This window comes from Chiloscyllium plagiosum, unplaced genomic scaffold (assembly GCF_037043375.1).
Source record: "Chiloscyllium plagiosum isolate Xiang-an unplaced genomic scaffold, Cpla_swu_hap1 HiC_scaffold_9, whole genome shotgun sequence".
Lineage (NCBI taxonomy): Eukaryota > Metazoa > Chordata > Chondrichthyes > Orectolobiformes > Hemiscylliidae > Chiloscyllium > Chiloscyllium plagiosum.
Genome location: NW_028270147.1, coordinates 24977313 through 25003967, shown reverse-complemented (window position 1 = coordinate 25003967; position 26655 = coordinate 24977313). Strand labels below are relative to the sequence as shown.

The following is a 26655-nucleotide window of genomic DNA, read 5'->3' as shown; positions in this document are numbered from 1 at the left end:
CAAGGCTAGGTTAACAACTTAAAAATATGGGGTCATCCATTTAGGAAGGGGATGACAACAATTTTCTCTTAGGTGTTTATTAGCTGTAACATTTCCATCAAAAAGCAATGGTATCATTTAATGCTATCAGCAAGGTAAAATGGATAGACTGTATTACCCAAGTCTAATATTGCTATAGGAAATACAACTTGATTTTAGTTGTGAAAACGTTTCTAGATAAGCCAACCAATTATAATCTCACTGTGAGCAACTTGTGTTTGCTATCAAAGCAACCATCCTGGACAGATGTTTCATTAATACAAATACTAGTGATAGTGAATTGGAGATTAACTTGAAATAAAAAGTTAAAATTACGGAGCTCTAGCTTTAAAATGGGATTCAAAGGGTGTTATTTGTACTTAAATGCATCTTGGACAAGTTATACACTGAAGGAAATCCAAGTGAACATTATTATTAGGTTGCATCCTACCAAGAAGGGAGCTCTCCTTTGCAAATGCTGCAGCAATGGCAGGATCCATTGATGACTGGCCATCTCCTGAAGGAAGATCTGGACGGGTGTAATCACGACTTTTATCATTGTTGTATTTTACATTCAAATTCACCAATTTTGAAAAATCAATCCTGAGGGTACAGCAAGCATTATAAATATTCTGACCATCCAGAGCCTGTAAAGATCAAAAAGGTTATTCATTAGATGAAAAACTAGAAGTACGCACATACTTAAACACAAAGGCCAGATGGACACAAAAATCTACTGTATCTTTAACAATTATTTTGTAACTTTAATTATGATTACGCAATAAAAATAAAAAAACTTCATTTTGACAAGTTATATGTGAAAAAATCAAAATGAAGTATCCCCATTGAAATGTCATAGGATATTGCTTCAATGTTCCACAATTAATTACTTTCAGCATAGACTGCGATTGCTTAAGTAAATGATCACGAGTAAATGGTGCTTTGCTATGACACACCATGGATAATTGCCATTGTGGAACGTTTTAACACAGCCTGTCAGGATCATCAATATGCTGGTAAGGGGAGACCACATCATTAATATGCAAATCAATTGCACATTCCACCCTCCAACTTCTCTTCCTAAGCTTTATTAAACACCATACTACGTAGATGCAAAATCAGAGAACACAGATTATGGGGGTGGGGACGAGGTAAGCAGAGGGGCCTGATAACAGAGACAAACTAAACAGAATCTGGAAGTATAGGAGACATAAGTCTATAAGATCCCTAACTGCATGATAGTAACATTCAAGTTACCAACTGGCCATTTGCATGGATAGCTACAGACATGTACTCCACTATTGATTTGGAGCAAAATGGCAAGGCACCACCCATGGGCTGCTTGTCTCCTGGGTAGGTTTGGGTGGAAGAGAGAGGGAATGAGGAAACTGGTGAAATCTAAATTAATCCCACATGGTTGCAGGGTCCTAGGGCGGAAGATGAGGAGTTCTTCCTCCAGGCGTCAGTAGTAAGGGTTTGTCGATGCAGGATGCCCAGGATCTGCATGCCCTTGGCAGAGTGGAAGAGGGAGTTGAAGTGTTCAGCCACAGGGCGGTGGGTTGGTTGGAGTGAGTGTCTAGACGTGTTCTGTGAAACGATCAACAAGTTGGTATCTAGTCTCTCCAAAGTAGAGGAGAACACATCAGGTGAAACGGATAGTGACATTGGAGGTGCTCTCAGCCCCCCGGCCCACAAGGCTCATTCCTGACGAAGGGCTTATGCCTTAAACGTCAATATTCCTGCTCCTTGGATGCTTTTACAACGTGACACACAACCCCAATCTTCAGCACCTGCAGGGCTCACCATCTCCTAACTCCTTGAAAATAAAATATCTAACTGGCAGCTTAGGTTGGAATAAATTAAGAAATATTTGAAAAAATGTAGTTTTATAATAATGAACATTGTTAATAGTTAAATTTAAATGAGACAGACAGGGAAAATGCAGCAACTAAATATAACTGCCTTTTTAAAATGTTCTAGCTTTAAGCATTGCAAGTGAAACAACTCTGCTGTATTCTAACCATTCTATGGAATTTGATTGTGATGATTTGCCCAATGTAGAAGTATACCAGTTACTGGTAAAAGACTTAACTTTCATCCATTATATTGTACCAACTTAAGTGATGCCCAGGAGACAAAATCTTTCCTTTGTGTTGTGGCTTTAAATTCAAATGGAGAGTGGACAATTCAGCATACTAACCACTTATCTTATGCTTTAGCGAAAATTCAAAAAGAAATTTTGACAGTGGTACCAACACCAGACTAATAATCCAGTACAAAAGGCCAAAACTCCACACATGGGTTCAAATCCCACCATGGTAGATTGTGAAATTTAAATTCATTTTAAAAACTAGAGACTTTGTTATTTTAATTCAAATGTTGACTGTTGATTACCAAACACGCATGTGGTTCAGGTGATGGCTTTTTAGTAAGGAAAGCTGCTACCTCCGTTTGGTCTGGCCTACATACGACGCCAAACCGACAGCAACATCGTTGGCTTAACTGCTTTCTGGGCAAGTGATGGGGAAAATGCTTAGCACACATCCCATAAGTGAATAAAACAAAACATGCACATTAATACAGAAGACACTGCTACATGACATCATCACCTCATTAGTGGCTCAGTGAGAATGAATAGGTCGTCTTTGAAACTGAAAAGTAGCCCTAAAAAAGAATTGACCCCTGGTTGACAACGAAACAGAAGTAACATTGGAGGAGTATTCAGCAGGCATCCAGTCATAAAATTGCTACAAAATCAGAACCGAGAATGCTACAACTCAAAGCCATTTGGATCATCCTGTCTGTGCCAGCTGTTTGACAGTGCTACCCGACTGCTCAACCCCCCATAACACTGCAATTCTTTTACTTCAAAGTCTTTATTCTATTCACTTTTAGATAGTACTCGATCTATTTCTGACACCAATTTAGTAAGATCACAACTCAAATAAAAAAATTCCATACACTTCTAGTTCTTTTAACAATCATCTTGATTCTGCACCAAAAGTCAATGGAATTCATTTAATCAGAACCACTGATTATTTTGAACATCTCTATTAAATCTCAACCTTCCCCATTTTGAGGAACTCAACTCCACCTTTGCCAGACCGTGAACACATGTCCTTCAACGCTTTGTTCTATTCTGAACAAGCATTTCTATATCCTCTTGAAGACCTTTAGATCTTCCTTAAAATATGGTGTCCAGAATGTAACAATACTCCAACTGAGACCAAGCAGCATGTACTGAAGATTTAGTACAACTTTTAGTCTATTTTATTCTATTTGTTTAATTAAAGTAAACTGGCCATTCATTTCAACGGCTCTTTTCATTGTTTCCTCCCAACTCAAAGATTTGCATTCATATACCCTACGCCCCTTCGAGAATTTTAATCAGCTAGTTCATAGTGTCTCATTTGTCCTACCAAACTTCATACTGTTCGGAATCCACCACATGCCCCTTTCATAAATCTATGTCCCACTGAAACACTTTAGTATCCCTGCTTTTTTTTCTACTTCACTTGTGCACTTTTCGTCATCTGTAAGCTTTGAAATTATGCTAGGAATACCTCAAAGCAGATTATTAACTTCTGAGACGAGTTTGGTCCAAGCACCATCTCAATATATGCTTCCCTGTCTGAAAAACAAATGACATCATCCTCTATTGGTTGGTTGAATTTCTTAAAGTAAAAGAACTTCTTGACTCCATACATTTACTCAGAATAAAAGGAGCTGCCATTGGTACTAACATGGTTCAGTGATGTCTGTCTTTTGTAGACAACATTCTTTGGCCTAGTTATATTCAAAGGCCCACGTCCATCACCACATTTTTTGAAAAAAATAGTACGTTGATGACTTTATGGATTCCATTTCTTATTCTAACCCTAAAAACTTTTATTGACCTTATTTCCCTTTAGAACCTCTATTACATGAAGAATGTCCATCATTCCTCAACTGACGTTTCCATTTCTGGTTAACAATATTCCCAATGAAAGCCTAGAGTGTCCCACAGCTACCTTGACCATACGTCTTCACACTCTACTTCCTGCAAAGAACCCATTCCATTCTCTCAGTTTCTCCATCTCTTTTGCAGCTGTTTTGTTGATGCAACCTTTCATACCAAATCATTCTGGAGGGCATCATTTTTCCTCAACTTTGATCTCCCTTGGATGGTAGGGCACTCAATATCTACTGCACTGCAGTTTTCACCCCAACCCCTCGAATTTATGGAAGGATTTCCCTGGTTTTCACTTCCATGCCCAGTCATCAACCTGTGCCTTTCATACACCTCCAACGCAATATCACCAAACCTTCCCTTGCTTTAAACATTGTGACAGGGCTGTTCCCTCCAAAGCACCCTTATTCAATCTCAAGTCCCTTTCAATAACCTGTTCTTTCCTTCAACACTAATTCACGCAAGTGCAAATCTGACCACATTACCCATGCTTCAAAAGGAATAAATGCGAAGTAGTCTTTGAATTCTATTTTAAGGCAAATATCTTTTAATCTATTTAAATGACATTGTACGTCACTAAAATACTTCAGTGCTTTTCAGTAAACTGCAATGAAATATGGATTTTTGTTTTGATGATGCAATATCCACAAAATCAGAGCTAAACCTGTGAAAGAATGCCAAACTCCATAATGACAATCATACATCGTTATCATTTTCTGTATTACCCTACTTTCTTTTTAAATGCTTTCCACCAAAGTCTCCAGGGAGTAAAAATTATTTATTAAGTGAAGATTTTTCACCCAAGTCTAATGTAATAGCATAATTGAGACAAGCACTTCAGGAATATTGCAATGTCAGAAGTTGCCTCTTTTAGATAAGCAACACTACCTAATCATGGGCCCCCCAAAAAAAATCACAAGACAACATTTGAAAAGTAGAGGAATTTGCAGATAATCCCAGCCAAAATTTATTCTCTAACAAATATTACAAGCAAGCTTATGGAAGCTTACAGTACATAAGCTATTTGGTATTATAAGAGCTAGACATCATGCTCCGGAGATGTTTGAAAGGAATTAAATGTTATATGTTTTTCATGTGTCCTATAAGGAAATAAGCAGCGAGTTTAGAAGAGATCAAAAATGTCAGAAATCATTCCTGAAACTATCCTCATCTTAGACTAAAGCAGAAATTGAGATTGGAGAAACTCAGCACATTTGGCAGCACCTGTGGAGGGAAAGCAAAATCATAGAGACCAGTGACCCTTCTTCAGAGGGCTGTATTTAATGAGGGTACATTAAGTGATATAGTGTGAAAAATGGTTTTAACTTGAGCAAAAGCAAGAGAAAATGATGCAATGGACATTTTCCCAGAGCCTTGAGAGTTGTAAGCAACATATGTACCAATTACAAGCTATTTTATGTGGTTCCTAAAAATAATTTTCCAAGCTCAATTAAATTAGCTTTAAATGTTTGAAGGATATAAATTTTATTAATTTTGCTTAAAAACTTTGCAGACACGACTCACATATGGATATCTTCTTAAAATACCACGGGCTCAAAAAACTAAATGAGTTTCTATCCTCCTTTGAATTTAAGGCAGAAGCAGTAGCTAGGGTGAAGACAGATTCAAAAACATGGCTTTTTACACAATGTCAATACTAAGCCATGCTTACTCTTTGAGGAAAGCAACATGCATCTTGATCACAAATTTTAAATATACCTAATTAACTCAGCGGTCTGATTCAATTCTCAAACCAATATCCTTTTCTCCATTATTCCATTTCGACACAGATATCCCAAGGAGTATAAAAGCTTCGTTTTCCAGCTAAAAATGAAATTAACATCATTTCATCAGTCTTCATGAAAGGTTTATACTTCAATTTGGTGTGAGCCTCCAATTTTGAAATTCTGTTCCTATTTTCGTTTCCTAAATACAGGCACATATCACTTACTACAATTGTGACAATACAACAGTGCACAGAAAGAAAGATTGATCAAGTGACTACATGGTTGTCTGATCATGGGATAGCATGTGCAAAGGCAGCATGGAAGTCCAAAAATAATCCCCATACTTGGGTAGCTTTTCACTTAACCCCAAAGCCTTAACACTTTTACTTACTGCATCAACTGTTATGACAAACCAGAATGGATTTCTGGAAGTCACGTATGAAAGGTACACACAAACCCAAACTAAAAAAGATATCATTTTTAACCAATGCATTCACAAAAGATAGCATCCCTTGTACCAAATCAAGAACGTTTTCGTCCCAAGAGGAGTGAAAAGTCCAGAAAGGTTGTTGATAGCAATAGGGAATAGATAGGGACAGGTATTCACCTCAAAATTTCTTTCACCCACACCAGGAACTAAAACCATACCTGACATGAATTGTTGGTGACAGATCACTCCTTGTGGCTTACAGAAGTCGTGTACCTAACCAGAAAGCTTGTAGCCGACAAAAATGACTACAGGTTATTGCCAGGTGTTTTGAAAACAGCACTTGGAAACATTTTTTGCCACAATCTATGCTAACAGAACATTATCACAAACAAGAAAAATGAAGACTATTAAGTTGAAAGGTCACAAGATAAATCACTTAGTCACACGATTGACATTAGCCAAAGGCATTTGGATAATCAAATAGTTGCAAGTAGCACAACTAAAACTCTGCAGCCAGTCATTCCTTTTTTGTCACAGTAACAAGAATTATGGAAATCTTAAAATATATAAACTACAATTTGATACAGAACGTCATAAAATTGTTAACGTACAGATATACAGCCATTACAAACAGCAAATAAACCACATTTTAAAAAGCAAAGAGACAGAATGCAAAAAACTGCAAATTGAAGAGGTATATACAAGAATGAAAATTGAATTTGCGCAGCATGTTTGACAAATCTCAAGTCATAGATACCTGTCTACTATTTATAAATTGCAAAGACCACCTTTTCTTAAAGCCCACCCATTTATTTCTAATCGTCCATATGAAATATTGCATTTCATTAAGGTCCTCAAAACAGAGCTGTCTCAAATACGCTTTCTTAAATCAAGATCTTCTGCTGATTAAAACAATTACTACATACCTTAGTAGCCATTGCTAAGCTTGTACTTCTCTCACCTCATTTTTCAATAATTCCAACAACTCCAGATACAGAGGAACTTTGATTACCAAGCAGTTATCGGAATATCGGATTATCCGGCAAGATCAAGAGGTCCTGATGCTTGGCTAAACTATGCTATCAGTCATTCGATTAACCGATTGAAATACTGCCCACGTACGACCTTCAGATAATCGAGGTTCCTCTGTATTACATATTAAATGAACTACTTCCTCCAACTCTTTATTGTTCCTCCGCATCTCTAGTACTAAATCCACTAGGTTCAGTTTCAATCTTGAATTTGAGTCAGCATGAGACACAGTTCTTGATAAACTGAAGGTTTCTACCTCAAATCGCTGTATCCCAACTGTGCATGCTTCCTCTAGAAGAAATTTCTTTTTTTTTTACTACTTTGCTGTTTCTTGGCTCCAGCTACCTATTATTCCTCAGCTCCTCCCTTCCCAGCAAGGAAAGCTAACAAAAAAGGCTATTCCAAAAATAGAAGACAAAAAAAATTTGCTTGCAAGAATGCTAAGAGCACCAACTCGAGAGCTGGAAGGAAAAATGTCACTGATTAGTGAGGCATGTTGTCATTCATTTCCTAGTTAAGTTCCTGCAGAAGGCATCATCTGGTAATCAGTGAAGTTATGTGAACTTTTTACTTTGTAGTATTACTTCAAAAATGCTGAAGAACTTGCCACTTATTAATAAAGATACAGCCAGCTTTGATAACTAGTTTTTTTTTTGCAGTGAACAAATTCAAATTTAGAGTGGTGGACAAGACAGTGAAATAGTATTTTAGAGGCCAAGATTCAGGATTTGGAGAGAAGAGGTCAAATCTGACACTAACCATTGGAAATTTAAATTCATCAGAAGAATGAGACTTGGGGAATATTTCCAAGATGTCAGCAGTGGTCCCAAGGAGCCAAGTGACAAACCAGAACAGTCACCACAGATCCGTAGAGGTGTGACCAAAGGAGCAGTCGATTTGGACCCCTCTGGAGGGCCGGTGCCCTGGGCTTGATATGTATGCTCTAACCGTTACCATGTGATGCCTGGAGGAGGAACACATCATATCCCATCTTGGGACCCTGCAACCACACAGGATACATGTGGATTTAAAGTGCTTCCTCATTTCCCCTCCCACCACTTTATCCCAGTCCCAAGCGTCCAACTCTGCCCCACCCTCCAGACCCGTCCATCACTGCCCCCTCTGACCAATCACTTTCTCCCTCACCTTAATCCACTTATCACTTTCCCAGCTACGTCCTTGCAACCCCAGCCCCCTCCCATTTCTCTCTCAGCCCCAACGCACTAGCCTCATTCCTGTTTTTGGGCATAAGCCCTTCATCGATTCTCTTGCACCTCAGATGCTGCCTGACTGGCAGTGCTTTTCCAGCACCACACTAAGACCAGAAGACATAGGAGTGGATGTATGGTCATTCAGCCCATAGAGTCCACTCTGCCATTCAATCATGGTTGATGGGCATTTCAGCACCACTTACCCGCACCACTCTCTCGCTGGAGAAATGTCTCCTCATTTCAGTTTTAGATTGATCCCCTCTAATTCTAAGGCTGTGCCCATGGGTCAGAATATCACCACCCAACAGAAACAAATTCCCAGCGTCCACCCCTTTTAAACCATGCATTATCTTGTAAGTTTCTATTAGGTCGCCCCTCAACCGTCTAAACTCTAATGAATTCAATCCCAGGATCCTCAGCCGTTCATCACATGTTAGACCTGCCACTTCAAGGATCGTCCAAGAGAATCTCCACTGGAGACGCTCCAGTGCCAGTATGCCCTGAGGTGTGGGGCCCAAAACTGGACACCGTATTCTAAATGAAGCCTAATCAGAGCTATATAAAGTATCAGTAGCACATTGCCGCTTTTACATTCCAACCCTTTTGAGACGTAATGTTGTCATTTATTTGCTTCCTCAACCATGGACTCAACCTGCAAGTCAACTTTTAGAGAAGCCTGGACAAGCACTCCCAGATCCCTTTGTACTTTGGCTTTATGAATTTTCTCTCAGTTTATAAAATAGTCCATATTCTTTTTTCCAAAGTGCAAGACTTCACATTTGGTAACACAAACTCAGCCATTTCCTGGACCACTCTCCTAAATCTTTCTGCAGCCTCCCCACCTCCTCAGAACTACCTGCCTATCCATCTAACTTCGTATCATCAGTGAACTTTGCCAGAATGCCCCCAGTTCCTTTATCCAGATCATTAATATACAAAATGAACTGTGGCCCCAACATTGAACCCTGCTGGACACCATTTGTCGCCAGCTGCCGTTCCAAAAAAGAAACTTTTATCCTAACGGTCTTCTGTCAGACAGCCGATCCTCAATCCATACCAGTAGCTCACTTCAAACACCATGTGCCCTCACCTTACTCAACCGCCTCCTGTGAAGCACTTTAAAAGGCCTTTTGGAAGTCTAGGTAGATAATATCCACTGGGTTTCCTTGGTCTAATCTACTTGTTACCTCTTCAAATGAATTCAAAACAGGTTTGTCAGGCACGACCTCCCCTTACTAAATCCATGCTGACCTGTTCTAATCCGACCCTGCACTTCCAAGAATTTAGAAATCTTATCCTTAATGATGGATTCTAGAATTTTACCGACAACCGAGGTTAGGCTAATCGGCCTATAGTTTCCCATCTTTTGTCGTGATCCTTTCTTGAACAAGGGGGTTACAACAGCGATTTTCCAATCATCTGGGACTTTCCCTGACTCCAGTGATTTTTGAAAGATCAAAACCAATGCCTCCACTATTTCTTCAGCCACCTCCCTCAAATCACTAGGATATAGCCCATTGATGCCAGGAGATTTATCAATGTTTAGACCTTTTAGCTTTCCTAGCACACTCTTTTGTTACGAATACCATACTCAACTCTGCCCCTTGACTCTACTTAATTGTTGAGATATTACCCATGTCTACCACTGTGAAGACTAACAAGCATTGATTAAAGTTCTTCAGCTATTTCCTTATCTCTCAGCACTAGCCTTCCAGCATCAATTTGGAACAGCCCAATTTCTACTTTTGCCTCTCATTTGTTTCTTATGCATCGAAAGTGACTTTTACTAATCATTTCTAATATTACTGGCTAGCTTACCTTCATATTTGATCCTCCCATTCCTTATTTGTCTTTGTTATCCTCCGTTTTTGCAGTCTTCCCAATCTTCTGATTTCCCAGTGCTCTTGGTCAGTTTATAAGCGCGCTATGATACATTTCCTGACTCCCTTTGTCAGCCATGCTGTCTAATCCACCCTGGATAATCGCTTTTCTTTGGGATGACCTCTGTACTGTGTCCTCCATTACACACAGAAACTCCTGCCTTGTTGCTCTGTTGTCTTCCACACTAGGCTCTGCTTCCAGTCGATTTTGGTCAGTTCCTCTCATGCCCTTGTAATTACCTTTAACTGTAACACCATTACGTCAGATTTTGCCACACTCTCTACTCTGATCTCCAACATCTGCAGTCCTCACTTTCTCCAAGTATGCTCAGGAAGTGTGTAAATGCCAGATTCATCAGCTGCACCCACAAGATCGAGCAAAACATCACCCAATCACAACCGAACGCCATCCATTCTCTCAAAACCAAATCTCAACTTCGTCATCAAACCAGCAGATAAAAACCGATGAGTCATTATCATTCAGACTAGAATGGACTACTTGCAAGTAAGTGTACAGACAACTGAACAACCAGAAACACTACAGGCAATCCAACCAAAAGAGCACACCCATGAACTCAACACGTTGATCAAAAAACTTTTGATCCAGTCCTTCAAAGTTCCCTAGCTGATCTCATCTAACATACTTCTCACATTGGGAACTTCTATTGCCTTCTGAAGATACACAAAGCCAACACACCAGGATGTCCCATTGCATCGGGCAATAGGACCCTATGTGAGAACCTCCCTGGCTATGAGGAAGGCATCTTAAAACCCATTTTTGGTGGATCCCCAGCTTCTGTCACTACACTACAGATTTCTTACAGAAACCCAGCACCCACAGACCAGTCAAACCGGGAACATTCCTCACCACGATGAACGTTTCTGCACTCTACACTAGTATCCCCCACAATGACGGCATCGCAGTAACAACCTTTGTACTGAATACCAAATCTCCAAGCACCATCCTACAACTCATAGGCTTCATCCTCAACCACAACATTTTCACCTCTGACACCCAGTTCCTGATCTTGCACCCCAATATGCCAACATTTTCATGCACAGGCTCAAACAAGACTTCTTTGCTGCACAGGACCTCCAACCAATACTATACACCAGATATATTGATGACATTTTCTTCCTCCGGATGCAAGACAAGGAGTCACTGAAACAGCTACACAGTGACAACAACACGGTTTATTCCGCTACTTACTATGGACTACTCTTTAGTATCGGTCTCATTCTTGGACACATGCATCTCCAACGATGGGCACCTCACTCTACCCACAAACCCACGGATATCATCATTATGTGCAATTCTCTAGCTTTCATCCTAAACAGATAAAAACAATCACCCCCTATGCATACACAGGACCTGTTCAGATGAGGAGGAATGTGGTGGACATCTGAAGGTGCTCAAGGAAGCCTTCATAAGAACTGGCTATAATGGTCAACTCATCGATTGCCAGTTCTGATATGCCACAGCGAGAAACCGTAATGACCTGGTCTGGAGAAGGACACTGGTTGTAACTGATCAGATACCCTTCGTTGTCCAGTAGTTCCTGGGAGCAGAAAAACTATGCTATGTTCTTCACAGCCTGCAACACATTAATCGATGAGGAGAGCACCTTGCCAAGACCTTCCCTACAGCTCCACTTCACACCATTAAACAACTGCCAAACCTCAAACTGTCCAGCCTTCAGGACAACATCGACCACAACACCGTACAAACCCTGTCATGGCAACCACTGCAAGATGCCTCAGGAGGAGGGAAGAGAGAGGTTCTTATTGCAACCGAGAGAGACAGCACGAGAGCGAAATCAGTCATTTACAGACGGTGCCTATGCTCCCATCAGTCCAGGACTGTTCTCGGCAGCACTTTTAAGTCACTGGAAACAAAAGATGCGTTTCTGTCGGGACCTCAAGATCTCCTTCGGACAATCGAGGTTCCTCTGTACTCTGATATCTTGGTATTTGAGATATACAATTCCCCGTTTGTCAAGAGTGCCAGTTAAAACTAAAAGTTTGCTATTTGACAAATATTCCACTATGTGAAGGTGAGAGAGTCAAGAGTTGGAAAGGTTAGGTCCTGGGAGCGTTGCTGAAGACTTTGGAGTTTAGGTTCATAGTTCCTTGAAAATGGGGTTACAGGTAGATAAGATAGTGAAAGTGGCATTAGTATGCTTTCCTTGACAGGTCAGAGCAATTGAGTATACAAGTTGGGAGCTCATATTGCAGCTGTGCAGGACATTACTCAGGTCACTTTTGAAATATTGTGTGCATTTCTGGTCTCCGTTATACGGTGTTGTGAAACTTGAGAGTGCTGAAAAGATTTACAAGGGTGTTGCCACTTTTGGAGAGTTTGAGCTAAAGGGAGAGACTGAACAGGCTGGAGCTATTTTCCTTGGAGCGGAGGCTGAGGGATGACCTTTTAGGAGTCTATAAAATCATGAGGGGCATGGATAGGGTAAATAGACAAGATTGTTTTGCTTGGGGGGGGGGGGGGGGGGGGGGAAAAGGAGAGAGAAGAGAAGAGTCATCCAAAACTAGAGAGGGTGGTGCGTGCATGGAATGAGCTGCCAGAGCAAGTGAAGGAGGTTGGTACAATTACATTTAAAAAGGCAACTGAATGGGTACACAAATAAGGGCTTAGTGGGGATAAAAGGCCAAACACTGGCAAATGGGACCAGATTAAAATTTAGGATATCTGGTCGGCATGGACAAGTTGGACTGAAGGATCTGTCTTTATGACCATAAAAAAGTGTGCTGCAGAGAGACAAATTCTGAGTGATAGCTTTGGGTTTCAGGAACGAAGGAGTGAGTTCGGACGTTAAGGCTGCCTGCTAATTTTAGCTCTCATCTGTTAATCCCGGTGTCTGAGGAATCTATTGGTTCTTCACTTATAGATAATGATAGCGAACCACATTTAACCATCAGAATCTGTACAAGTGAAGTGCAGAGCATCTGATGGGATTGTCATAAATCTACATGTATGAAATTTAGAGGCAATAGAGCTCTAAACCCACTTTTCATTAGCTCATTTTGTCTTGCCCCACCATCACACTTGTCATTGACTGTCTTCTGCTGCCCACCCTATCGGAGACCTTCCCTATTTCTTTCTGCCTTAGGAAAGCTACAGGTTTAAAACAAGTTCAAACTATTTACTCTAACAAAGGCCACTGACCTGAAAATTTTACTTTGTTTCTCATCACAGATACTGTCTGACTGATTTCATATTTCAACAAAGCTTAGAGGTTTATAAAATCATGAGGAGCATGGATAGGATAAATATACAAGATCTTTTCCGTGGTAGGGTGAAAGCCCAGAACTAGGGGGCATAGGTTTAGGGTGAGTGGGGCAAAATATAAAAAAAACCTAAAGGGCAACTTTTTCACGCAGAGGTTGTACATGTATGGAATGAGCTGCCAGAGGAAATGGTGGAGGCTAGTACAATTGCAACATTTAAAAAGGCATCTAGATGGGTATATGAATGGAAAGGGTTTGGCGGGATATGGGCCAGATGCTGGCAGGTGGGACTAGATTGGGTTGGGATATATCTGGTCGGCATTGACGAGTTGGACCAAAGAGTCCGTTTCCGTGCTGTACATCTCTATGACTCATACCACTTCATAGCTGTGTGGCCAGAAAAATATTCGAGCTTCAAACAATTTGAAATATGCAGTTGATATACAGGCAAGATTTGGCAAATCAACATTGAGCTTGAAGAAATTAAAATATTGAATCTCAATATTAATTTTTTTATTCCAATGAGTGATTTCACACATTCCATGTTTAACTTAAAATTAATGGCCAAATAAGATAATGAACAAAACTAATAAGAACGTTAAAAGTTCTTTCATTCCACAGATGTTAAACAGCATTGTGTTGGTTAACTTCAAAAAATAAGCAGGTATATAAATACTCATTCTAGGACTGGCACAGCTAATCAGCCAGACAATACATAAAAGCTATCTTAATAAGGCCATAACCACTAAAATCTTGTTCCAGTGAAACACTTCTGCCTGTTCTCACAGGGATAAGCAGAAATGCAGGTACCGTATAAAAATTATCAACTGTGTCCCACTTACCAGTTTTGCTTGCTGTGCATTTATAGGATCAGAATATTGCAGCAGAGCTTGAAACTGATTATTCTTTGTAAAAGTAATGATTTTCAATACTGGCCCAAATTTGGAAAAAATCTATAACAAAATAAACAAACAACGCAGTTAATACCCATCAAAAGCTTAATTGAAACCACAACAACAATTTGAAGCATAAACGCACCTGATAAAGTACATCCAAAGTTACTGGATAGTACATGTTGTCAATAATTACTCGGAGTACTGGGCTCTGAGCTGGTGTCACTGCACTCTCACTGACTGTAGTTCCAGCAAGTGGGGTACTTGCTGTCTGCACAGCAGTTACAGCCTGAAGAACAGCTTGGGCACGCTGAAAGCAGTAAGAGACAAATAAGCTTCTCTGTTATATCTCAATTTTAAAATATTTGAAATATCATCCTTAAACTGTCAAATTGCTCTTATGCGGCCAAACTTAGGGGAAAAACTTATTTTTCATTGGGTGAGGAGAAACAAAACTAAAAGCCATCTGTTTTTGTCAGTTTCTAAAATACGTTTAACTAGAATTCAACAAACAATTTGCTATATATTCTTATTAAATAAATTCAAATTAGAGTTACTTACATTGATTTACTTTACTAGATAATTCAATTTTAAACTCAACATAAATGGTTAGCAATGTGCTTCACAAAAAGGTAAGGGCTCATGGATTTGGGACTCAGAAGGTATTTTCAACTTGACACTGATTGCAGTGGAGTGTTGCAATAATCAGTACTAGGGCCAAATTATTTTCAACCTTTTCTCTTACTGTCTTTTAACTTCAGGAGGTAGAGAACAAGAAGTCTAAGTTTACAGTTGATGCAAAGCTCGATGGAACTGTAAGCTGTGAGGAAGATACAAAAATGTTGAGAAATAGAGGGGTTATGAGTCAGGCAACAAATTGCCACCACAACCTAATGAGAGGAATTGAAAGAAATATCAATCAAAATAAAAAAAAAAATCAGTATTTTTTTTACAAAGTATGAAACGCCTAAATATTGCTGAAAGAAAGAGACAGGGCTAAATTTTACCATACTTTGGAAAAGTGTCACTTGGGTTGTGTATCATGGAGGGTTTCTCTCCTTGGAGACCTAGCAAGTTTTCATGCAATTGTCCCAAAACTTGCCTCATTAACTACATACCATGCCCCTATAAAGCAATGCTAGCCGGATTCTCCCAATTGCCAGAATAACTATAGGTATGCCAACATTCTGGTGCTGGTGTCATATTTAAAACACCACTGCACACCTGATGAAGTAGGGTAGTCTGGAACTGTCCTCAACATTTGCAGATACACTTAATGACAAGGTCCTAGGGAGTATTGGTGAACACAGAGACCCTGGAGTGCAGACACAAAGGCAGACACAAAGGCAGACACAAACATTGCTCCTTTTTCCAATTAAAGCCAACTGTTGCTTTGAAAGCATGTCTTTTATTTAGCAATACTCTATTTCTGTATTATCAAGCTACATTCTGTCTAAATTTTCCTGCTGCTGTGCACAGCAACAACTCGCAGAACTGGAACGAAATGCATTTGCACACCCATTCCTAATGGTGACCTTCTGAACAGCTATGCAGCCAAGCAGCTTTGAGGAAATAATTTTACCGAGTGATCATTGGCAAACTCAGAACAGTAAAGCTCAAAGAGCTGGGTGCACTCTTACTAGTGTAAATTTAGCATACATTACTACAGCGAATACTAAAAAAAAGAGAAGTGGCATGTAGGCTTTTATTACAAGATGACTGGAGTAAAAGAATGGGAATGCTTATTGGCGTTTTGGGCTTTGGTGAGACCTGGACTATTGCGCAGATGATTTAGTCTCTATATCAAAATATGGACAAACTTACCATGAGTGGGGGGGGGTTCAGCAAAATTTCCCTAGATTGGTTTTATAGGATGGAAGACATCCTATGCTGTGGCTGCATTAATTGGGCCTATGCTGTCTGGAGTTTAGAAGAACCTGGTGTGATCTGTGATTTATACATTAACTTGGACTGAACGTTTGAAGAAAGGCACACTATAAACAGGAAAACAACATTAATTTCTTGTGCATTATATGCAATCAAACCTAAAGTAACTTACATGCAAATTTGGGAATAGAAGCATGAGATAAAACAATCACACCCGACCCAAGCCTCAAATTCATAATTTCAAATAAAGAAACAAAGAGTCCTGAGTACGAACATGTAACACTCCCAAAATGAACCAAAGAATAACCTGGTTTAAAGCATCATCTGTCTTCAACTCTTTATGGTTGGAGTACTGAATATAGATAGGCTGATTCCGAAGGTGAGGTGTTACTGCAGTGTAGTAATTCACCATGGTGATGGCTGCCTCTTCTGAAGCCATTTCCAAGAAAGCCTGGAAAAAAAGTGTAAAGGAATCAAAAACAGCAAGTACGATTTTTTTTTAAAATGGCATTTCAAACATTTAGATAGTGTGATAAGATCAAGTCATTAAGTAACATCTGATGCATAGCGGAGTATTTTTGTTTTTAATTACAAACTGCCAATGCTGTAAAATGTATGTGCATCTCAAATGAATGAGTGTTTCTTTAGTGCATGCTTCAATTTCTTCAGGTGGTTAACTCAATCTTCCATAAAACAACTAACATTTTTCACTCGTTATCCTGGCATTTAACCAGGCCTTATTTTTTCTTTACTACTGATCAAAGCTAGACAAAGAAGAAACGCCTAAAATAACTGAAGTGAATAACAGAAGCAAAGTCATTTTACAATATATATCAAGTCAGTGGTGGAAACAGGATGTTGTAGGGAACCCACACACTAGCTAATTACATCAGCAAGCTAAAGATTGCTATCCCCAATCCTGCCAGGATTCAGTGGTGCTTAGTGATCGTTCTGAGCTGGCATGGACTTCCTATGTCTTCCAAAGGCTTCACAGCAAACACGGTCAGAGTTGCCAGTGGCCTCGCAGAGATTCCTTTCCAAAGATGATTAGTGCCCCAAAAAATAAAATGATGTAGCACTGGGAAGGGAAAATGCAAACAGCTATCCCATTGTCCTTATATTTGACCCTTGCTGGTGATTCCCAATGAATCCTATTTACCCTCTGCTGGAATACCACAAATGATCATTGACAAAGGCTCCACTTTAAAACTGGCAGCACCCCCTGCACCCAGCAGCATTGACTGTACTGGACAGCTGTTAATTTGACTGACATGGGTTGGGTGGCCGTAGCAGAGTCCCTAAATCCCAGAGAATGCCCAGTGCTAGCCATAACATTATTCCAGCCCCAGGTGTGGTAAAATATTATACAGGTAATCGGGTAAAAATAAACCTTTAACCACATATCGTCAACTAAATCACCAATAAGGTAAACTTGGCTAGAACATGATAATCGTATTCTCTCCTGCTCATTTTTTTGATTAGGCACTTCACAATCTTCCAGGCTCAACATCAAACCTTTACCTTGCATGTTTTCGTTGTTCTTGGTTTCACCCAGACAGCAATACATTAACTCTTTACAAAACCATGTTTCTTTTCTAACACCAGCACCATGCTGTTTGGTTCTGAAAGAACCAATCAGTCTCCGATCTTCCGGCCTTTCAGATCTTCCTGTCTGCTTGGCAACCCACTTGTTAAAAATCTGTTACAGGTCATTCTGCTATAACACGCTAATGCAAATTCATGATAACATAATTGATAAATTGGGAACATTGTTTCTAAAACGTTAACTTTTAAAACATGTTGGCTGTAATACTTTTATTGCCAACCCTAAACACTTCTAAAGTGCAATTTTTCTATAACACGGAGTTGCACAAGAACACAATCAATCATTCTGTTATAGAAGAACCACCTGTACATCTCTAACATTTCCAAGTTGTGATAATAGGTCATCAAGCTGAAACACTGACTTGGTTTCTCTTTCTGCTCCTGAATATTACGAACATTTTCTGCTTTTACTTCAGATTCCTGAAAATATTCACTTCTGAACTAATCCAGATTATTCCTCAAACTAGTCTCGGCTCTTCTTGGGATGAAACAGTTACCTATGCCTGTTGCCTCCAGGGTTTACCATTCTCACACATACACTCAAGAGGTCCACAGCACAAAATGGGCTTTCAACCCATCAAGTCGGCACCAGGCAAAAACCACTTAACTATTTTAATCTCATTTTCCAGCACTTGGCCCATAGCCTTGCATGTCTTGGCATGACAAGTATATATCTAAATATTTAAATGTTTTTACAAGCAGTGAGTTCTAGATTCCCACTACCTAGATTAGAGTGCTGCTGGAAAAGCACAGCAGGTCAGGCAGCATCTGAGGAGCAGGAAAATTGATGCTTTGGGCAAAAGTCCTTCATCAGGAATGGATAAGATGTTCTGGGGGTTGCAGGGGGAGAGGGGGAGAGGGGGAGAGGGGGAGAGGGGGAGAGGGGGAGAGGGGGAGAGGGGGAGAGGGGGGGAGAGGGGGAGAGGGGGAGAGAGGGGGAGAGGGGGAGAGGGGGAGAGGGGGGGAGGGGGGGAGAGGGGGAGAGGGGGGGAGAGGGGGAGAGGGGGAGAGGGGGGGAGAGGGGGAGAGGGGGAGAGGGGGGGAGAGGGGGAGAGGGGGAGAGGGGGAGAGGGGGAGAGGGGGAGAGGGAGAGAGGGAGAGAGGGAGAGAGGGAGAGAGGGAGAGAGGGAGGGAGAGAGAGGGATTTTTGTGAAGAGGAGAACTTCAAGGTCGGCATCCTTGCAAGAGGATTCGCAGTAAGGTTAAAATCAACTAGGCAAAAGTGAGGACTGCAGGTGCTGGAAACCAGTCTAGCTTAGAGTGGTGCTGGAAACGGACAGGTCAGGCAGCAGAGGAGCAGGAAAATCGATGTTTTGGGCAAAAGCCCTTCTCTGGTTTCCAGCCTCTAGATTCCCACCACCAATTGGGAGAGAAAATGTTTGCTCACATCCTCTAAACCTGCTGACTCTCACCTTATGACCCAGTCACCAATCCCTCCAAATGGAAAGCATTTATTCCTGTCTACCCTGTTATGCCTCAAATTTCATACATCTCAATGCAACCCCCTCAGTCTCTTGTGCTACAAGGGAAATAATCTCTCCAGCCCAAGCAACATCCTAATAAATTCTTTTAGATCCTCCTCAATGCAATCACATCTCTCTTATAAAGTAGATTCCAGAACTATAGACACTATTTTAGTTGCAGCCTAAACATTTTATACAGTCTGGCATAATCTCTCAGCTCTTAATTTTATTATCTGAGGCATAGAATTGGAGTTTCCCTGTGCCTTCCCCACTATCTTAAGGTACCGGTGGACATATACACCAAGTTCCCCCAAACCTGTGCGCTTCTCGGGCTTTCATCAGACATTTGCTTGAACTTGGGCAGGACAAACAAGGCATCACCCCAGATTTATCCAAATGAAATTCCATTTACCACAGATCAGCTAGTCTATATCCTCCTGTAAATCAAAGGCTACCCTCATCAGGAGTTAACACCTCACTAATTCTTGTATCATCCATGAACTTATTGATCAACCTTCCTACATTAAAGTTTAAATAGGTTATACATAAAAGACAGCAAAGTCCACAACATGGATCCTTGTAGAACCCCACTGTGCACAAGGTTCCAGTTACTAAAAGCCCTGGACTGTCACCCTCTGCTTCCTGCCACTCAGCCAATTTTGGATCCAATTAGCCAATTTCCTTGCAGCCCATGGGTTCTTACCTTCACTAAGAGACTCCCATATGCTACCTTAACAAAAGCCTTGCTGGGGGATCCAAGATGGCGGCGACCCAGTAAGACTGAGTCTATAGTGCTCCTCCCAAGACTTGGGCACAGTGGGTCACCTACCCCCTACCAAGCTTACCAAATCATTTATAAATCATTTATAATAGTTTAGTAACTGAATTAGTGGTGTAATATTATATTTAAGCAACTTTATCCTAAGTTAAAATGACTAAAGGGAAGGGAGCCCGCAGCTCTCAGCAAGCAGGAACCCCTCCCCCGCACTCTCCAGCTGCAGCAGAGGCGTCCACAGCCGCCCCGGGGGACTTACCAACAGTAACAAGCCTTGCAGAAATGCTTTCCAAGCTTGACTCGAAGATTGATGCCTTTATCGTCGAATCCAGGAATCGTTGGGAGTCGCTCTCGGCCGCGCTGAAGAAGCACGACCGTGAAATTGATGAAATTCAACGCCGAGTCGGAGGGGCGGAGCTAAAGGCCGCGACCTCGGAGACAACCGCTCAATCGGCCGTGGATCAGGTCCGGACTCTCGAGCAGCGAGTCCGGACCTTGGAAAATCATATTGACGACCTCGATAATCGAGGTCGTCGAAAAAATATTCGTTTGCTGGGCCTTCCCGAGCAGGAAGAGGAAGGCCAGCTTACAGCATTCCTGGAGCAGTGGCTGCCACAACTTTTAAATCTGCAAGCTGGATCAGGCCAGGTAAGGGTGGAATGGGCCTACCGGGTAGCAATACGCGGGCCCGGCTCAAACCAGCGCCCACGCCCGGTCCTATTCCGGCTGCAGAGCTACAGGGAGAGGCAGATACTCCTAGAAGCCTCTAGAAATCTCGGAAAAGACCCCCAAGCTATGATCTACAAAGGATCCAAGATCATGCTATTTCAGGACTTTTCCCCGGCTCTGGTTCGAAAGAGGAAGGCATTCGACGAGGCGAAGAAGCGTTTAAGGGACTTAAATGTACAGTACTCCTTACGCTACCCAGCGATGTTACGCTTTAACCATGAAGGATCTGTATATAACTTTGGATCACCAGAAAAGGCTAAGGAATTCTTGGACTCTCTTAGATAAACTGTAGGACATAATGGATGTTGGTCTGCCTTCCCCCCCCGTTTTGGTTTATATCCCCTCCCTTTTTTTTTTCTTTTCTTACCTTATTGCTTAATATTATTATGGGGGGTGGGGAGAGGGATTTGATTTTCTCCCCCCCCCCCTTGGAGTTGTTTTCTGTTATTATTTTATGTATATATGAGGGGTGTATGTATATGTGTGTGTGTGTATGTATGTATATGTATATATAAGCTGGGGGATTTGGTTAATGTGGGTGGGGGGAGGTGGTTACCTTATTCGATTTTACCTCTGTCTTTAGGAGCGGGGTTGTTTTTCCCTTCGTTATTTTGTATTATCATATTTAATTATTATTTGTTGAACTGGTAATTTTATAGTTATATGTTTATATGTGGTATTAACATTACCAAATATACCCAGGTGTTGGTAGGGGTGGGGGTGGGGTGCTCACTGTTAACTCTAGCTTTGTATTATATTTGAATTTTCCTCACTTTATTGAGGAGTGCCTGGGTCAAGGGTGGGGCATTGGTTGGGAGAGGATATGAGGGATTTTTGGAGAGGAAGTGATGCCCCCTGGGAACAAGGGGGAAAGTCTCCACTTAGATACGTTTTATATTTTTTTTATTTAGAAATAGTTTTTTACTGTATTGTTGTGGGTGTATTAAAGAGGGTTTATTTTTGTAAATTTTACATGTTCCATGCCCGGGATGTTCTGGATGGGGTTCCCCCTCCCGAGGGGTCTCGGATTGGCCCAGAGGATTATGGTTGATCAATCGGTTAAGTGGTGCACCTGGAATGTCAAAGGGAGTAATTCGCCACTTAAAAGGAAGAAAATATTATCAAATCTTAAGAAGGAAAGAGTTGATATAGCTCTCCTACAGGAGACGCATCTGTCAGATAAAGAACACTTGAAATTACGACAGGGCGGATTTGATCAGGCCTTTTTTTCTTCTTTTAGCTCAAAAAGCAGGGGAGTTGTTATTCTTGTTCGGAAGAATTTCCCTTTCAAAATCCTAAAGCAGATAAAAGACGAATCTGGACGATATATCTTGATTAAAGCTCTCATAAATGGAGAGGAATATGGGATTTTAAATTTGTACTGCCCCCCGGCACACCCCTTTAAATTTATAACGGAAGCCTTCTCAAAATTGATGGCTTTTGATGCCCGTCATATAATTATAGGGGGAGACTTTAATTGTATTATGGATCCGGAAATAGACAGGATTCCCAAGAGTACTGCAGGAGTATCTCCCAGATCTAGACAATTGATGGATCTGAACAAAGAATTAGGATTAGTAGATGTATGGAGATGTCTTCATCCACAGGGTAGAGATTTTTCTTTCTACTCTAATCCACATAAATGTCATACCAGAATTGATATGTTTTTTGCCCCCTCAATTTTTTTAAATTCCATATCATCCTGTAAAATAGGTAATATAGTAATTTCTGACCACGCTGCTGTATACATGGAAACTAAGGCGAAGAACAGTAGGACATCCCCTCGGCATTGGCGTATGGACCCCTTCTTAATGAAAGATAGTAAATTTGTAAAGTACTTCTCTCAAGAATTTAAAACTTTTTTAGAAATTAATTCAGGTACAGCTAGCAACCCGTCAATGATGTGGGAGACCATCAAAGCTTACACGCGAGGCTTGATCATCTCCTACTCAGCGACCCAGAAGAAATTAAAAGGAGAACAACAGCGTTTGCTTGAAACCCGCTTAAAAGCGGCTGAAACAGCATACATTGATAGACCCTCTATTATTAAATTGCAAAGGATTACAGCTCTTAGGACAGCTCTAAATACTACACTTACTCAAACGGCTAAGAGGGAAATATTATTTGCAAAGCAAAGATTATATGAATATGGCGACAAACCGGGTAGATACTTAGCATTTCTTGCAAAGAAAAAAAAGGCCCCTCAGACTATTATGTCTATCAAGGAAAGTACGGGTATTTTGACTCATGATCATAAAAAGATTAATGCGACCTTTAGAAAATTCTATTCTGAGTTATATAAATCACAGGATTGTGAAGATAGGGCGAAGAGGATGCAGTCATTTTTTAAAAATTTGACTTTTCCAGACCTAACTCCGGAACAAGTATCGGTCCTAAATGCTCCTCTTACACCCCAAGAAATAGTTGATGCAATTAGGCACCTTCAAAATGGTAAGACGCCGGGCCCAGATGGCTTTCAAGCTGAATTCTATAAAGAATTTACAGAAATACTGGTTGGTCCACTTATGGACATGTATAACTATGCATATAGTCAGGGCTGTCTCCCGCCTTCGCTGAAAGAGGCAAATATCTCTCTTATCCTCAAAAAAGGAAAGGACCCAGAAGATTGTACATCATACAGACCAATATCCTTGCTAAATGTAGATTTTAAAATCCTCTCTAAAACATTAGCACTGAGATTAGAAAGGATACTGCCACATATTATAAAGGAGGATCAGACGGGGTTTATTAAGGGCCGTAGATCATCCAATAATGTTAGAAGGGCTCTGAATATGATTCAAGCTTGTCATCAGGGAAAGATACCAGGAGTAGTGGTTTCATTAGACGCGGAAAAGGCATTTGATAGGGTCGAATGGTCATATTTGTTTTACACATTGGAGAGGTTTGGTGTTGGACAGGTGTTTACCAAATGGATCTCAACATTGTATAGTGATCCCAAAGCAGTTGTGGTTACCAATGGATTAGGCTCGGATAGCTTCAGTGTGGGTAGGGGCTGCCGTCAGGGATGTCCCCTCTCACCATTGTTATTCACGCTAATAATTGAACCACTAGCAGAAGCTATACGAGCTGATCCTAATATAGTGGCCCCAAGGATTGGTACAGGTAAACATAAAATAACCCTTTATGCAGATGATGTTCTTCTATTCCTCAGTAACCCTTTGATGTCCATACCCCGCTTAATCCAAGTTATTAATACATTTAGTGCATTCTCAGGCTATAAAATTAATTTTTCAAAATCGGAGGCTATGCCAATGGGTGGCCTTGCTGTGATACCCCGCTTAGCGGACGGTTCCCTTTTTCCCTTTCGCTGGTCCCTGGAGGGTTTCTTATATTTAGGCATTTTTATTACTCCAGTATTTGGTCAGTTGTATAAGGCTAATTTTGTGAATTTATTGGAAAGGATAAGGCAGGACCTCCAGCGATGGGGAGACCTGCCAATTTCCTGGCTGGGTAGAATAGCATTAATCAAAATGAATATCCTGCCCCGTCTCCTATATCCTATGAGAATGCTTCCGGTGATGCTGCCGAGGACAGCTTTATGTAAATTATACGGCTGGCTGAGTTCCTTTATCTGGAACCATAGACGGCCCCTCATTAAGCTAAAGAAGCTACAGCTTCCACAGGCAAGGGGTGGATTGGACTTCCCAGATTTTAGGAAATATCAATTAAGTTCCCTATTAAGTTATATAGCTGATTGGGTCTTGTCTGATCCACAATCAATCTGGTTGGACATCGAGGCTTCTCAAGTAAAATACCCACTTATTAACCTTTTATTCTCAGACAAGAGGAAAATCATTACAGATCACTGTAAAAACCCTATAATACTGAATACAATCAAGGCTTGGAATATAATGCGGCAAAATGAGGGTAATTCACATAAAACATCCCCCTATGCACCGATAGTGGGAGCATGGGGATTCCAACCGGGGTTAACAGATGCCACTTTTAAACTCTGGAGAACCAGGGGTATCTCATGTCTCGGGGATTTATTTAAAGATGGGGTCCTGATGTCTTTCGGACAGCTGCGTCAGAAATTCGGATTACCCAATGGAGACCTCTTTCGATACTTCCAAATTCGAGATTTTATACAGAAGAAGACTACGTTATTAGATAGTCTTTATAAATCCGATAGAGAATGTCGTGTCCTACGACCAGTGGGGGTATCTTCCGTCAGTAATATTTATCATTTGCTACATGATGAAGTATCGGGAGATATGGATAATCTGCTTAAAACATGGGATCAGGATCTGGGACTAGAAATCTCCACAGAAACGTGGAATGATATCTGGGAAAATGCTAGAAGAATTACTATTTGTAACAGAACCCAGGCTATCCAGCTGAAGATACTTCATAGGGCCCATATAGCACCGGTTCGATTGGCAAAATTTAAGGCAGGAGCATCTCCAATGTGTCCTAAATGCAAAATAGAGGTGGGCACTCTTGTACATTGCTTATGGACCTGTCATAAGATCCGTGGATATTGGACTAAAGTAGCAAGTACCCTGACAGAAATTTTAGGAACGGAAATAAAAGTGGACCCCGTATCTCTCCTATTGGGCTTTTCGAACTTTCCCTCCCTGGACACGTACGGGAAGAGACTATTTTCTATTCTTTCTTTCTGTGCAAGGAAAAATATTTTGATGAATTGGGTGGCGGAGGGCCCCCCTGGACTTTCAAATTGGCACAGACTAATTATGGAATGTATTCCCCTTGACTTCCTTACAAACATGGTGCACCGAAAGACCGAATTATTTTATAAAATATGGCAGCCCTTTTTGAATTACATAAATACAGATATTTCGGCTATCCTAACAAGGGCTTTTATTTAATTGAGACTACGAACCTGGCTGGTCCGCGGCCCCTCGGGGGAGGAATCCCGCACGAATACGGGTTTATCATATCTGATGTTAACACATCCCGAGCATGTAAGAGACTTAAATATACACCCTGGTTAGTTGTAGGTTAGATTAGTAGATAGTTGAGTTTTGTCTGTTTGTTCTTTTTTGTTGTTTTTTTTTTCGGTTTTTTTTGTTGTTTTGTTTTTTTTTGTCAAATTTTGGCTATTGTATATTTGAGCTAATTGTATATCAATGTTTATATCTGAGAGTTTTGTTTATTTTTGTAAACTTGTAAAAATGTTAAATTTCTAATAAAAATATCTATAAAAAAAAACAAAAGCCTTGCTGAAACCCAAGTATTACGCTCATCTATACACCTGGTTATCGCTTCAAAAAAATTCAAGTCAGACACTACTTCGCCTTAAAAACCTATGCTCACTGTTCTTATTAATTTCTGCCTCTCCAAGCGCAAATTAATTCTGTTCCTCAGCAGTGCTCCCAATAGTTTCCATACCACGGAGGTTCGTCCGAGTGGCCTGTAGTTTCCTGGTTTATCACTTGCGCGTTTTTGAATAACTGTACAACATTGGCACTTAAAGGGGATCAAAAGTTACAGGGAGAAGGCGGGGGAAAGCAGTTGAGAATCACATCGGCCATGACTGAATGGTGGAGCAGATTCGAATGAGTAGAATTAGGCTCTTTGACTCATATCTTACTGTCTTACAGTCATGTGCACATACGCATGTATTTGAGGACTGAAAATTACTGCTCATTCTTCTGCCTCCCTGAACAGCTTGGGCACATTTTACCCAACCCTGGAAATTTATCAACAATTAAGACTACCATGAGCCAGAACTTACTCCCTGCCCATGCTAATTCTTTAAGTATATCATAGCCCTTTTGCCTATTCCTAAACACACACAGTCCCTCTCACTAGTCTCACAAAGTTGGTGT

General features: G+C 40.7%; 1 protein-coding gene across 2 annotated transcripts in view; it reads right to left on the bottom strand.

Moving 5' to 3' along the window:
• LOC122554209 (polypyrimidine tract-binding protein 2) overlaps window positions 1–26655 on the bottom strand; it is an 81380-nt gene that overhangs the window by 29270 nt on the left and 25455 nt on the right. For both annotated transcript variants that reach the window (XM_043698864.2, XM_043698865.2), the window contains exons 5-8: window positions 16578–16721; window positions 14529–14693; window positions 14333–14443; window positions 470–665 (exon numbers count right to left, since the gene is read on the bottom strand). In XM_043698864.2, coding sequence (XP_043554799.1) covers window positions 470–665; window positions 14333–14443; window positions 14529–14693; window positions 16578–16721 — 616 coding nt within the window. The remainder of the gene's footprint in view (window positions 1–469; window positions 666–14332; window positions 14444–14528; window positions 14694–16577; window positions 16722–26655) is intronic.